This window comes from Mobula hypostoma, chromosome 17, assembly GCF_963921235.1.
Source record: "Mobula hypostoma chromosome 17, sMobHyp1.1, whole genome shotgun sequence".
Taxonomy (NCBI): domain Eukaryota; kingdom Metazoa; phylum Chordata; class Chondrichthyes; order Myliobatiformes; family Myliobatidae; genus Mobula; species Mobula hypostoma.
In genome coordinates, this window is record NC_086113.1 from 32520322 (window position 1) to 32536524 (window position 16203).

General features: G+C 40.7%; 1 protein-coding gene across 1 annotated transcript in view; it reads left to right on the forward strand.

The window, feature by feature from the left end:
- The window catches only part of slc6a19a.1 (solute carrier family 6 member 19a, tandem duplicate 1), a 29728-nt gene extending 13846 nt beyond the window's left edge, over positions 1–15882 (forward strand). Inside the window, exons 8-12 of the mRNA XM_063069683.1 lie at positions 808–964; positions 2553–2757; positions 7646–7805; positions 11229–11391; positions 13509–15882. Coding sequence (XP_062925753.1) covers positions 808–964; positions 2553–2757; positions 7646–7805; positions 11229–11391; positions 13509–13718 — 895 coding nt within the window. The 3' untranslated portion in view covers positions 13719–15882. The remainder of the gene's footprint in view (positions 1–807; positions 965–2552; positions 2758–7645; positions 7806–11228; positions 11392–13508) is intronic.
- Positions 15883–16203: the final 321 nt, after the last annotated feature.

Below are 16203 nucleotides of genomic sequence, written 5' to 3' on the forward strand. Positions count from 1 at the left end.
GATTCAGCAATAGAAATCCCTACAAGTTTTGTTAACGTGGTTCCAACAAGAAGCCTCTCTTCTTGGAAAAAGTCACTGTTTCATGACTTTCACTTCCCAGTCAGGCACTCGCCTCTTTTCTCTGTTATTCATCCCTTTCCTTCTCCCTTTTCTCCCTTCCCTCTTGATATGAAGAGAGGACCTCCCTCTCCGTATGAGGAGATCAGTTTTGGTACTGATTTGATTCCCAGAGTGCAGTGTACAGACAATGAGACAGCTGTCCGCTCAGAAAGCAAGTACTATCGATGAAGCTGCAGGCCAAGCTCTATTGCTTGTAAACAGGAGGGAACCACAAAAACAAGGTCTCCATTTCACATTCGTTTATTTGTTGATCCAGAAATTGGCATGAGGGCACTGCAGTCGCATAGCGGTTAGCACGACGCTATTACAGCTCGGCACATCAGAATTCAGAGTTCAATTCTGGTCGGGTCTGTAAGGAGTTTCTACTTTCACCCCATGACTGAGTGGGTTTCCTCCAGGTGCTTCAATTTTCTCCCAAAGTCCAAAGACTTACTGGTTAGTAGGTTAATTGGTCATTATAAATTGTCCTGTGATGAGGTTAGTGTTAAGTAAATGGGTTGCTGGGCGGTACAGTGTGTTGGACCAGAAGGATCTGTTCCATTCTTATCTCTGAATAAATAACTAAAACACAGCAACTGCTTGGAGGACTAAAGGTGGATGAACTCGATTTCTGGGATACTCTGTATTACAAAAGAAGTGTGCAACTTTGTTTATTGATTAAAACATATATTTCTTGTCTTTTTGAAGAAACGTCATGAGTTTGACCAATGCTTTTGATCTACCAGAGCAAAATTTGACCCATGCAAACTATGAAGAAATGCTTCACTACTTAAACAGCACTAATCCAGCAAAGGTCGCCTCTTTGGGCTTGAAAACCTGTGACCTGCAGGCATTGCTGAGCCAGGTACACCTCCTTTGTTTCGACCCTGTTTGTTGAATTGTGCAGGCAGTTAATAAATTCGTGTCCTCCAAACTGACAGGTGGGTCCAGGGCCTCTTTGAAAAGATTTACCATTCACTGTGGGAAGGTTCGCCACTCAACATTGGCTTTTAGAGTCACAGAGCCATAGAACAATACAGCACAGAAACAGGCCCTTCAGCCCATCTAGTCCTTGCCAAACTATTATTCTGCTTATTCCCATTGAACTACACCCAGAACATTGCACTCCATATCCGTCTCATCCATGTACTTATCCAAACTTCTCATAAAAGGTGAAATTGAACCCACATCCACCACTTATGTTGGCAGCTCGTTCCACACTCTCAGCACCTGAGTGAAGAAGAGACCCCCTAAACATTTCACCTTTCACCCTTACCCCATGACCTCTAGCTCTAGTCTCACCCAACCTCAGTGGAAGAAGCCTGCTTTCACTCACTGTGGGCACTAGGGTAGTGTAGCGGTTAGCACAACATTATTACAGCTCGGCACTTTGGTGGTTGAAGTTCAATTCTGACGTCACCTGTAAGGAGTCTGTACGTGCTCCCCGTGGAAAGCATGGGTTTTCTCCGGGTCCTCGGGTTTCCTTTCACAGTATTGGATAGTAGTTTAATTGGTTGTTGTAAATTGTCCCAAGCTTAGGCTAGGGTTGAATTGGGGTTGTTGGGTGGTGCAGCTGGAAGGGCTGGAAGAGCCTATTCAGCAGTGTATCTCTAAAGAATATACCCTATCTATACCCCTCTTCTTCCTCCTCCAGACACCATTCCCCTCATGCCATGGTAGGGTCTCTTTTCATTCATCAGCATGACAGAGGGTGTTTTATCATTCTCTTCCTAAAAGAACCTGCAACATAAAATAACAATCATGTACAGGTTCATATCCATATAGAGTTCCAAGTATACGTGAATTATTAGCTATCCAGCATTAATTAGAGAGTATTATTACCTTAACAGATTCAGGTTGAAGTGAGCAATGTTATTGGGAATGAACATAATCAACTCAACAGCTTCTGAAAGGTCCCCATCTTTAAGTCAGTTCTAAATATAGGAAAGGCAGAAAATGAAGGAAAATCTTTAATCAACACACATCAAAGTTGCTGGTGAACGCAGCAGGCCAAGCAGCATCTATAGGAAGAGGCTCAGTCGACGTTTCAGGGTCTCGGCCTGAAACGTCGACTGCGCCTCTTCCTATAGATGCTGCTTGGCCTGCTGCGTTCACCAGCAACTTTGATGTGTGTTGCTTGAATTTCCAGCATCTGCAGAATTCCTGTTGTTTGCGAAAATCTTTAATGTTTTTTTGTGCTATGTGGCTCTATTAATGGTTCTCAACCGGCCTACATTAATTTTGCAATCTGCACAGGGTGCAGCAATTGTGTCGCCACAAAATTTATATTGGACAACACCATAATGGGGATACATCTGTTATTATCATTGATCAATATCTGGCCATGGGACTTAGTGCTGGAGCGCCTAACTCAACTCTATGTCCAACCCAACTGCTGGGTTATTGGGCTGCTTTGAAACCTGCTGAGCTATTTTCCATCTCCTTTTATGCAGGGGGTCGAAGGCACCGGATTGGCCTTTATCGTCTTTACGGAAGCAATTACTAAAATGCCTGCCTCTTTTATATGGTCCATTGCATTCTTTCTGATGTTATTCTGTCTCGGACTTTCTTCAATGTTTGGGAATATAGAAGGTGTCTTGGTTCCACTGGAAGATTTAAAAATCTTGCCAAAAAAGTGGCCCAAGGAACTAGTAACTGGTAAGCACTTACTCAGTTATCGATATGCTTACTGTTAGTGTGTGCTGTAAAAAATAAAACTGTTATCTCCTTATTGATATGCTTACCAAATAATCCAATGGTTTAATTTATTCTTTAAACAAGAATTTGTTTAAATTTCTAATTGAAAATTGTGCAGTCTTACAGTATCAGATTTATTCTGCATGGGCTTACACACCTAAAACAAGAAATGTAGAATCACGCAACACACATAAAAAATGGTGGTGAATGCAGCAGGCCAGGCAGCATCTATAGGAAGAGGTACAGTCGACGTTTCAGGCCGAGACCCTTCGTCAGGACTAACTGAAAGAAGAGATAGTAAGAGATTTTAAAGTGGGAGGGGGAGGGGGAGAACCAAAAGGATAGGAGAAGACAGGAGGGGGAGGGATGGAGCCAAGAGCTGGAAAGTTCATTGGCAAAAGAGATACGAGGCTGGAGAAGGGAGAGGATCAGGGGACGGGAGGCCTGGGGAGAAAGAATCACCACTGCTCTTATGACAGCTGAAACTGTGTAACCACCAGCAACTAAACTTCTGCCACAAAGCTGGGGTATTAAAGCAGGTTTCAGAGCGAATTCACGGCCCAATGGTCCACAAGGAGCGTGTAAGTGTAGACTATGCAACAGGTTTGACTGAACTCATCTCTGGTTCTGTGACAGGTGCTTTCTGCTCTACCAGCAACATAATCGCAAACAAGTGTGTGTGGGAGAATTCCAAGTTTACAGCCATAGAATTAAGGGGTTATGTAGCATACAAATGGGCCTTTTGACCCACCACACCCATGTCAATCTTCTATACTTTATTACATTTACATTTGATCCACTACACCGATTAAAGTGCGCATCTATAAAGTCCTTAAACACTTGTCTCTTCCTGACAGTGAACTCTAGGTTTCAACTGTCCTGGGTGAAAAGTCCTTCTTCAGATCATCCCTAAGCCTCTTATTCCTTATCCTAAGCCGATACCCTCCTACTGTCTTCCCTATAATGTTCTCCTTAATGCTATCTACCTCCTCCATTCCAGGGAAAACAAACCCAGCATCTCCAGCCTTTCTCATAACTAAGATGCTCCACACTAGGCAACGTGCTGGTGCTTCTCCCCAGCATTCTTTGCAGTCACATCCTCCTACACCGCAGTAGTCAGAATTGTAGGCAGTACACAGGCTAATGGCCTAACCAAAAAGTTGTACTACAACTCCCTGTACTTATACACAGTGCCCTGGCTATAGTGGCACAGCCATCAGGGCAATGCTATTACAGCTCAGAGTGTTCCGGAGTTTGGAGTTCAGTTCCAATACCACCTGCAAGGAGTTTGTATGTTCTCCTTACAAACCACGTGGGCTTCCTCTGATTGTTCCAGTTTCCTCCCACAGTCCAAAAGACATAGAGGTTTTAATGGGTTAATTGGTCACATGAGTGTAATTGGACAGTGCCTAGTAACACCTGAAGAGACCCTTTCTTCCTCAATATCAATGTTCCCTTTAATTTTTTCATATAGCTGTGCGAACCAACAGCTGCTTTGACCAGGAATTTTTGCAAGTCCCAAATGCTGTGCGACAACTTAATTACTTTTTTTTATAATATGTATACTACAAATATTTAGAATGAAAATTGAAAAATCACATAAGTTTGATTTTATTTATTAATTGAAAGGTATAATGATATACAGTACAACAGAGAAAATATTTCACATTTCATAAACCGTTTCTCGATGTCTTTATTACAAATCCATTCTTAATAAACACTGCCCAGAATAAATTCACACCCAAATGAAAGATATGGGCTGGTGTTTTTATTAACAATGAGCTACTGATTTCCATTCTGGGTTTACTATTACAATTTGTAACTTGATACACTGACAATGTAAATACATTGAAGCCCTAAAATGTTTGAAAGTAAAGGTTGTGGTACATTAATTATTTAGAACATTTATGAATTATATTCATTAACACATAATCTATTACAGGTTATTTCATAATTTTATTGACACAGATTTCAGAATTATATCAACATTGTATAAAAGAAAATTCCAGCTGCGTGGCAACAAAAGATATGTGTGTGGGAGCATTTAAGTTACTGGGCAGCCATACATCCACACTGCTTAGAGGGAACATTGCTCAATATAATCTCAGGCTCAACCATTCATTGTCTATGTCCTACCCTTACTGGTTCCCCCAAGTGCATCACATTGCACTTACTAAGCTTAAATCCTATTTGCCACTGCTTTGCCCATCTTATTAGCTATTCTATATCCTCCTGTAGCCAATCACAACCTTCCTCTCTTTCAACAAGACAAATGAGTTTTATGTGCATATGCAAGTTACTAACAGAATTCTTATACTCATATCTGAATCATCAGCACATAAGGCTTCCTCCACAGATTTCTGTGGAACCACACCAATTACACAAAAAAAAAACCCTCAATCAAAACCATGAGCCCTAACCTTTTAAACCAGTTATCCACATGGGATCTTTGCCGAAGGCCTTGCTGAAGACCACTTTACCTATACTAATCCCCATCAATGCAATTCATGATCCCTCAAGCATGTAATCAAAATCATCAGACAGGATCTCACTGTAACCTGAGCTCCAGTCTCTGGTAGTCTATAGAAAATGTCTGGTCTCCAGGAACTTCACTAAGAATTCTATCCAGCCACACTCCAGCCTGCCATGGGTACATACTCTGGATACCCAATATTCGGCCCATGTTTTTGCATCTGATCTCAGTTCTGCATTGGATGTCCCATTTCAAGCCTTCATGTGAGTAGACAACCTTTGGACTGCATGCAGACACCCAACCTTGGGCCTTCAAGCTTCAGTTCCCAGGTTTTAACTGCACAGTATGAGACTGACTTTGCAAACTATATTTGGATAGTTGAGAAATCAAAGGGTCAACTTACTGGGAGGGTTCCCAGCTTGAAATGGAAACGATGAACGTACGTTGTACTTGCATGGCATATCAAAATACATTTTTATACAGCACTGCAGAAATAACAAACTGCTGAATTTTGCTTGTTCCAATGGAATGGACAATATTCCTTCATCAAAGTATTGTCAACTCTACGGAAGTACTGCAGAGATTTGCTACAACACAATGATCAGGGAAAATGGGTACAACATTTGATTAGGTACTGAGCAATTGACCTCTTAGTCCACAGTTCAAGCTGATTGGGTTGAAGTCTTCTTCATCTGTTGACTGCAGGAAACCCGTGTGAAATAGAATTCTTAGTTCATTTGCCTTCACTGCATGCGGTCCCAGAATGAAACTTCCTTTTCCAGAACATCAAAGATGTCCCCCTTCGTCAAAGAATGGGCTTTCCCTTCCTCCACCATTGATGCTGCTCTCACCTGAAATCCTCCACCATTTCCTGGTCTTTCACACTCACCCCCCGTCTTCCCGCTGCCTTAACAGAGATTGAGATCCTCGTGTCCTCACCTAGTACTCCACATCCAACACTTCATTCTCTGCAATTCCCACAATCTTCAAAGGGATCCCACCACCAAATATGCCCTTACCTCCCCACCCCCATCTCCGCTTTCCACAGGGATCACATCCTCCTTGATCCCCTTGTCCATTCGTTCCTCCCCATTAGTCTCCCTTCTGGCACGTACCCCTGCAAGCAGCAGGAGTGCTGCCCCTACCTACTTGCCTCTTCCCTCACCTCCATTCGGGGTCCCAAACAATCCTTCCATGTGACGCAACACTTCACCTGCGAATCCTCTGAGGCTGTCTACTGTATCCGGTGCTCCTGATGCAGACTCCTCTGCACTGGTGAGACCCAACGTAGATTGAGGGACCACTTTGTCTAGCACCTCATCTCCATCTGCAAAAAAAACCCAGAATTTCCTGGTGGCCAACCACTTTTACTCCTATCCGCATTCCCATTCCAACATGTCAACCTTGTTCTTCTGATATGATGAAGACATGCTCAGGTTGGAGGAGCAACAGCTCATGCTCTGTCGAGGTAGCCTCCAACCTGATGACATGAATACTGATTTCTCTAACTTCTGGTAATTTTCCCTCTCCCTTCCCTCTTCTTCAGTTCCCTACTCTAGCCTCTTACCTCCTCAACCCCCCCCCCCGGTGCTCATCCTACTTCCCTCTCTCTCATGGTCTGTTCTCCTCAACTATCAGATTCCTTCTTCTCCAGCCCATTGCCTTTTCCACCTATCACCTCCCAGCATCCTTCTTCATTCCGCCTCCCCCACTCACCAGGCTTCATCTATCATCTTCTAGCTTGTCCTCCTTCTCCTCTCCCCGACATCTTATTCTGGCATCTTCCCTCTTCCTTTCCAGTCCTGATGAAGGGTCTCGGTCCAAAACGCCAATGGTTTATTTGCCTCCATAGATACTGCCTGACCTGCTGAGTTCCTTCAGCATTTTGTGTGTGTTGCTCTGGATCGCCAGAATCTGCAGAATCCTGTGTGTTTTGGATTCCTTCAATCCCATTCAAGAAGAAAATAAAGTTGTAGCACTATACTTTCTCCTATTGGCAATCTCACCCAAAAATGCAACAGGATGGTTGGTGCGGACAAGAAGTCATCAATTTCCAGATGAAGTGAAACATGTACTCTGCATTGTATTTAAATAGCATTCATAATGTACTAACATACAAGAGAAAGAAATAATCACCCAGTTTAATTATCAAAAGCAACCTTCATCAAAATATGCAAAATCCTAGCCTCTACTGGGTGCAGGTTATTGTTGCTAGCCACATGATTAGAGAAGGGAATGCTGGTGAGGGATAATAGCTACTGGACCTTAGTTTTATTTATTCATGAGTTTCCTTAAGATTTTCTGGTGAGAGTTTGGTCAATCAATTCTGCTAAATTGATCAAAACAAATACTTTTGATTTTTTTTTTCTTTTATAGGCCTGATTTGTCTGGTGTGCTTTCTAATCGCCTTCATCTTTATCTTAAACTCTGGCAATTATTGGCTGGCTTTGTTTGATGGCTATGCTGGCTCCATCCCTCTGCTAGTTATCGCATTCTGCGAAATGGTGGGTGTTGTCTACATTTACGGCATTGACAGGTAACAACTTTCATCCTTTAAGTTTTCAATGGGCATGGTAATTCCGCATTGAATTGGAATGCCAACAGTATAATTTCTGATACACAGTTTTGGATCGTCAATCAAAGACTGTACATTAGCCAGGTGGATGTATTGAATTGGACCCCAGGCCTCTGCATTTCAGTTTTACCTGAGAAACTAAAGCCCAGCCCATTGGCCACACTTTCTTAAAGGAAAACTGCACTTGCTACTTGGGTGGCCTGCAGTCCAGCAGCTGTGGAATTTGAAGATCAATGGATTCTTAGATGTCTTTAAACAATGGTGCATACTGAGTGCCCATGGCTGTAATTGTAGATTTCTGCTGTAGTAGTCCTAAATGGGAATATTTGATGAGTCACCACTCTCCAGCACCATCTTTACAATTTCTTCTCACCATCCCATTCCAGTTGACTATTTCATGAAGAGTAGTGGACTGAAACCTCTCTTTGTCCAACTATGTTCATGCATACCTATCTACAGTATTTATCTTCATTAGGTCTGGAGGCATTCTATTCTCTGGTGATTAAACCTATTCTACAGGTGCGTCTTCATGAAAGTATTGACTTCCACCACCTCCTCATTCTAGATTCCAACCACCCTCTGTGTGGAAAAGATCTCCCTCAGATCCCTTCCTACCTCTCATCTTAAACCTCTGCTCTTTTGTCTTGAACGTCTCCGCTATAAGAAGATGATTTTGGTATTGATCCTATCTATTCCCCTTCATAATTTTATAATGCTCTATCAGGTCTCTTCTCCACCCTCTCTGCTCCAGGAAAACAAGCCCAAGCTATCCAGCTTCTCTATCTAACTTGAAATGATCGAATCCAAGCGACATCCTGATGAATTTCTTCTGCAGCATCTCCTGCACAATTGCATCTTTCCTATAGTATGATAATCATAGCTGCACACAATAATCCTAACTAATGCTTTATAAGCCTGTAACATAATGCCCCATCTCTTATATTTTATGCCATAGCCAATGAAAGTAAGCATCCCATGCACCTTCTTGACTTCCCTCTCTATTTCTGCTGCCCTATTCAAAGAACTCCAAGTCCTTCAGTGCATCATTCCTACCTTGAAAGTTACAGAACTATGATCACTGTTACCTACTGACATTTCCACCTGGAGCCAGCTTCATTCCCTAAGAATAAGTCTAGATGAACCACCTCTCCAGCAGATCTATCACTATGTCTTGGCTCAAAAAATTCTCCCAGGTGTACTTCACAAATTAAAATTCCTTCCCATCTAAGTCATCATACTAAAGCAATCCCAATCAGTATTAGAGAAGTCTAAATCCCGGCAGTATTATAATCTTATTGTTTTTACATATAATATACACATAATGTCAATATATCTGCTTCTCTGTCTCCCACTGACAATTGGAAAGTCTGTAGAATAACCACATAAAGTGATTACTCTTTTTCTTATTTCTAAATTCTACTCATATGGTCTCAGTGAAAGAAACTTCAAAGACATCCTCCCTGCACACTGTCATTATGTTCTCCCTAATATCGCCATGCCCCTTCCTCTCTAATTCTTTTGGTTCCATAGGATTAATGTTAATTCAGGCAATATGATTAGGGTTTTTAATTCTGATGAACCACAGTTCTGGAGCTTGCTTCATCGGACTTTCCACTTTACTCAGAACTGCACCGTCAAGCAGCTGCCCAAATACTTCAACGATCCACCTTCACGGAATATGTAGAAGAGCTTCCATTTGTCATGTTCCAATGGCTTTTCTCTTGGGTTGTTTCTAAAGTTTTCCACAGGATTAATTTTCATTTCATGGACACTCCAGGGTATTTTTGGGGCAGTGCTCACTTTTCAGATTTAAGGACAGATGTGCTTGCATTGGAGGCAGTGTAGGGAAACTTCTTTAGTTTGCTTCCAGGGATGAGGGAGTTGATGGATGAAGAAAGTTTGTGCAGGATATCTCATGCTCATTGAAGTTTAATAAAACATGATGTGATTTTGATGAAAGATACCAGATTCTGAGTGGGATTGTCTGGATGGGTGCTGAGAGGATGTTTCTACAAAAGGGCTATTTAGAACTAGGAGTTTGAAGTAAAGAATTACTTGTGTTGGAAGGAGGTGATGAGGAATTTCTTCTCTCACAGGGATATGAACATTTAGAATTCTCTATCTCGGAGAGCTGCCGAAGTAGTCAAGGCAAAGATTGAAAGATATTTGAACCACATGCATGTCAAATGACATGTGGAGAAAACATGAAAATGGTTTTGAAATCAAGACTGTATCAGTCAGAATCTCACTGAAAGATGGAGTGAGCTTGCGGGCCCATTCCTGCTCTTGTTTCCTACATTCCTGAAAAGCCATGGCTCTAATGGGATTCACATCACTGTTACATTCAAATTATTGGAATACACAATGGAGGAAGATTAGAGCCATACTGGAATAACCTGACATAAATTCTGTATTTGTGTCAGTCTTTATTTCCTGCAGGTTTAGGACCAGGAGATATATTTTATTGAGAAATCATTGGTAGCTTTGGAATTATTGATATATAAATAGATTCATGATACCTCTGTATGATTAACATTGGAGAATTAATTTGATATGGATGAAATTTGTTTAGAGATTAATAGTTTTTTTCTGTCTCTCCAACCCTGAGGAATAATACTCAAATGTATTAAAGTGTGAAGTAAATTCATCAACCACTGTTGAAAAGTGTCCATCAATATACTCTATTGAAATTCCCCAGTCCTTGAGCAGAAAGTTATCCTCTTATACAAGGTATACATGGGCAACTAAGTGTGCTACCTGCCTTGGAGTCTACTTTAAAACCTGCCCTATGGAAATGATGCATTGGAAAGGTTAAAAGTGAACCAGCAGCCTGATGTCAATTCACTTCTTTCTGACACCATTTTATCCTTGCCAGCTTTCCAAGCTGCAGCTCTGCCTTCTTTAGCCAGAGAGTGGTGAATCTATAAAATTCATTGCTACAAATGGTCATGAAGGCCAAGTTATTGGGTATGCTTAAAGAAGAAGTTGACTGGTTCTTGATTAGTCAGGGCATCAAAGGTTACGGGGAAAAGGCAGAGAGTGCAGTTGAGAGCAATAGAATCCTGTATGTTGGAATGGCAGAGCAAACACAATAGGCTGACTGGCCTAGTTCTGCCTCTATGCCTTGTGGTCTAAGCTATTTAGTCTCCAGTATCTCCGTGATGTAAATCCTTCCCCAACACATGACTTTTGGCATGGCAGCCAATCTGCAGGTAAACTGTGATGCATTGGTACAAAAAAAATCCATAAATTTATGTGCACATGGAGAAGAAAACAGTGATCATGAAATTTGCTAGCCATTGCTCTCTTGCTAGATATTTTTAACCAATCACGTTGAAAACATGAAGCTGTGAACCTACATAATTTTTATACACTTTGTTGCAGGTTCAACAATGATATTGAATGGATGATTGGCCACAAGCCAAATATCTTCTGGCAAGCCACCTGGAGATTTATAAGCCCCCTCATAATGCTGGTTATATTCATATTTTATTTTGTAATAAAAGTGACCAGCAAGCTGACATACATTGTTTGGGATCCAGAATATGTAAGTAAACTATTCAACTAATAGCACATGCACTCCTTATTCTCCCACAAAATGGCCTGAGGTACTTGATTTCATATACTGTATACTGCACTCAGAATATACCTGCTGCTTGCCAACCTTCTCAATGCATTTCACTTGAGTTTGTGATCTAACTGGAACTATTAAATTCCTCCAGCAGTTTGTTTCTTGTTGGCTCTCTATGTTGTGAGGCACTTAAAATTTTTACTGCACCTTAAAAAACGGCGATGTGTGAGAGGCTTGTGTGTTTTGTGAAGTCCCTTCCCACCACCCCACCACCCACCCATACCAATCAGACTCCAGGACTCTAGCTCAAATGCAACTTCTTACAGAGCTGCCATGGGGGAAATAGACAAGTAATGGGTTGAAGGTCACCAATCATGAAAGATATGAATGAGAGATTCGGAGAAGATCCGAGGGTTAGGGAGAGATTGAGACTTCTCAGAATGAAAACTAGATCTTTCCACTCAACATGTTGTTGGGTAATCAACGTAGCATGAAGCTTCTGTTGGGAAAAGATGGATAGGTCTCATCTGTGTTACTGTCATGATTTTAAAGGAGAATGATGGCAACACCCAGAGAAGTCCTAAAGTATATGGTGCTTTGCAGGAACAGGACCCTTACCACCTCTCCTGTCCCTTCAAGAATATCAAATATGTGATTCGCAAGACGATAGATGATTCAGTATCTTTAACTAAATAACTTGATGGAAGTTGCAAGTTTTGTCTCCAACGTAGTTTCCACTGAAAACACAAGAGATTCTGCAGATGCCGGAAGTCAGGGTAAAACACACAAAACGCTGGAGGGGCTCAGCAAGTCAGGCAGCATCTATACAAAAAAATAAAGACGTCAATGTTTCAGGTCGAGGCCCTTCAACCTCCCATTTGGTCCAGATGAAGAGTCTTGGCCCAAAACATTGACTCTTTGTTCCCTTCCATTAATGCCACCTGATGTGCTGAGATTCTCCCGCATTTCATGTGTTACTTCTGCAAGTTGCATTATTTCCACATTGCTTAGAAACTGTCCAACTCACAGATCCCCAACGTAACTGATAGTTACTGTGTACAATCACTCCCCTCAGCTAGTCAGTTTAGGAATAGGTCCCTTCTCAAATCAAGTGATTAGGTTGACCTCTCCTCTAGTTACAGAGTGGACACTCGTACCTCCTGATTTTCTTCTTCGTCATTCACTGATGCAGGCCCTGGTGTCTGGCTGCTGTGAAAGGTTTTATCTTTGATAAATCCACAGGCTCTCCTTTTTGGTTGAACTGTTCTTCACTAAGCAATGCAGCTTCTTGACATAATATTTAAGGCTATTGCTGGGTAACTTTCCATATCTGCGCGTTTAGTCTAAGAATATTAAGCTGGTACAGTAGCATAGTGATTTGAATAATGCTATTACAGTGCCAGTGACCCAGGTTCAGTTCTACTGCTGTCTATGGGGAGTTTGTACGTGCTCCCCATAACTTGATGGGTTTCCTCCAGATACTCTGGTTTCCTCCCACAATTCAAAGACATGTAGATTAGTAAGTTAATTAGTCACAAGGGTATATAATTGGGCGGCGTGGACTCATTGGGCCAGAAGGGCCTGTTACCAGGCTGTATCTCTAAATTTAAAAATTACTTTGCCATTTATTTATTTATTGGGATATAGTGTGGAATAGGCCCTTCCAACTCTTCGAGCTGCGCCACCCAGCGACCCCCAAATTAACTATAGCCTAATCATAGGGCAATTTACAATGACCAATTAATCTATCAATCAGTACACCATTGGACAGTAGGAGGAAACTGGAGCACCTGGAGGAAACGTTCAAATTCCTAACAGCCAGTGGCAGGAATTGAACCCGGGTCACTGGTACTGTAAAGTTTTGTGCTAACCACTATGCTAATGTGGAGGAGAGAATTCATCACCAGTGTTCTTTTGCACTTCCTCTGTACAGAAAGGATTATTTTTCTGATAGCATTGGATAGTATTTACAGATGTGACCTGCCAGAATGAGAGTAGAGTCATTCTGAAATATCTGAGACTACTGTAAAGACCTAGTATTGTATGTTTTGTCATTATAACTAATAGGTGTATCTTTCTCCAACCCTCAACAGGAAAATTTCCCCCAGCTTTCTGTGGAGCATTATCCTGGTTGGGTGACTGTGATCATTGTAATTCTGGCTGGAGTGCCTGCCTTATGCATACCTGGTGCAGCTATCTACATGTTCATCAAAAACAAGTACGGGAAGAAGGATGACAAGAAAACCTTGGTCTATACAATACCCGAAACCCTCGAGAAAGGAATAGTGAATAATGGAATGTAACCGAACTCTGCAGGCCACCGTGGCAATTTGCACCGCTCACTTTGGGCCAACTTGCAATTCAAACAAACAAGGAACGCGACGATGCTGGAAATGTCTAAATTTGATCTTATTTTTTATTCTGATAAATATTGGTTTGTTGTTTATATATGGCAAACGTTTGGTGATGATGGAGTGGTTAGATTACTTCAGACTATCAACTCTGAAGCTAGACTACTGCACCTATCCTGAGTTCCAAGTTGAAATCCCACCACATCAGTGATGAAATTTCAATTTGCTTTATAATCTGGAACTATGAATTGTTAGTAGTGATGATCACTAACCAATCAGACTGTCATAAAAACTTACAATCCTTGCTTCACAACTATTCTTTAAGAAGGAAATCTTCCAGTTCTTACCAGGATTTACAAATACAGCAAGTCTGCATTAACCAATGTATGACTGACTTATGATTGAAGTGGCCAACATCCAAATCAAATACATTCTAGGATGGCAATGTATAGAAGTCTGAAAAAATGAATAAATAATAAAAAAGGCACAGTGCTTACACATAATTAAAATAATCTTCATTGTTCATGCATAGCTTAAAGGGGAATTATGTCAGGTTGAAGTTAAGTATGCCAAAGGGTTTTGTTATGCCATTACAGTGGCATAGTTGTTGGCGTAACACTATTACAGCACCCAGCAACTCAGGTTCAGTTCCCACTGCTCTCGGTAAGGAGTTTGTGACTACATGGGTCTCCTCTGGGTGTTCTATTTTCCTCCCACATTCCAAAGATACACTGCTTAGGAGATTAATTGGTCAGATGGGTGTAATTGGTCCGTGTAGGCTCGTTGGGCTGGAAGGACCTCTTACCGTGCTGTATCTCTAAATGAAATAAAATAACTAAATATTGTAGAGGTCTATATTGTCACTTAAATACCTCTGGCAATCATCTTGTGCTTGAATTAGCCATTTTATACCATGTGTACTTATTTGGGCTTTAACATCTACTGGCCATAGGCTCGGATAACAAGTAATATATTTAGCGTGAATAAGTAAACAATATTTAACATTTTTTCTGCTTTAAGGTCACCACAAAGATCACTCCTGTCCTACAATGACAATTAGTAAAGGTAAAGGAGTTATGATTTTTGTAACTTTTCTGATCCATTACGTTCAGGGGAAATATCCTTCAACACTAGTAAAAACAATTTATGTTTAATTTCCTGCTCCCTCATTCTGCTAACTTGATATGAGGAGGTGAGCAATTTATTGGTGATCAGCTAATTCAAACGTCCATGATGATAGACAGTTAGCTAATGTATATTATAGGTTATCAGTAAAAGTGATATTACGTCACGATAAGCAAACCTGCAATGGATGATAATATTCATCATCTGTGGGAAGCGAAACAGAATTAAAGTTTCAGGTCAATGACCATTCATCGTTGATAATTTTGTGAGTTTATGTCAGCTACCTTGAGCCAAAAGTGATTTGCCATCAATTTAATGAGATAGAATTAAGTAGCGATATAGTGCCTTAATGTAATATGAAATCCCATAATATAATTTATACCAACTGTAGAGTAGCAACCTAATTCTGAAAATGCTGTATTCTTCTCACACTCCAAAGATATTTTCATCATTGGACACTTAACTCTGTTTATTTTTCATAGAAACAGCAGATACAGGGACAAAGTATGATATTTTTGTAATTCTGATGTCATAACCTTCTGTAAATGAACACTGTATATGAAAAGACAAGTTTAAAGGCCATCTTTTAAGGCATATGAATTGCTTGTTTCAATATTTACCCTGATCAAACCAGATAAAATCTCTTCAAAACTTTTCAGTCATCCTCAAGATAATAATAACTTACTTTGATCTGCAAGCACAACAGTCAGTTTCAAATGTGTACAAATTGCTTTTATGCTTGCTTGTTTGTGAGTAATAATGTTTTTGGTGATCTTTAAAACATGAAAGCAAAAGCAGAAATAGTTTCAAATTGTTCCTAGTCCACCATTTCCAAGCTAAGTAACATTTTCTGTATGAAAACCGTAGAAATTTTGCACATATACTGTATATCTTTCATATTTCACAAAAGTTGAGAAAAATATGGGACTGTGTACGTAAACTTTGCCAAAAATAAATCATTTTTCTTTGGAAAACAAGTAAGCAATCAAAGATAATTGTGTTCATCTCACTTTAGACAGAAATTAACTAATATTTTATGCATACAACTTAATGATAGTTCACATATTCTTTTTGAAAGGTCCATAATCTAAGGTTTTATCTAAATATTTTGACAAATCCTTAAGAACACTACAGTAACACATAAAAAATGCTGGAGAAACTCAGCAGGTCAGGCAGCGTCTATGAAGGGAAATAAACAGTTGACCTTTTGGCCCGATGCCCTTCATCGGGACTGGAAAGAAAGCAAAAACCAGAATATAAAGGTGAGGGGGTGGGGGCAGGAGATACAAGCTGGCACCACAGTTTCTATTTT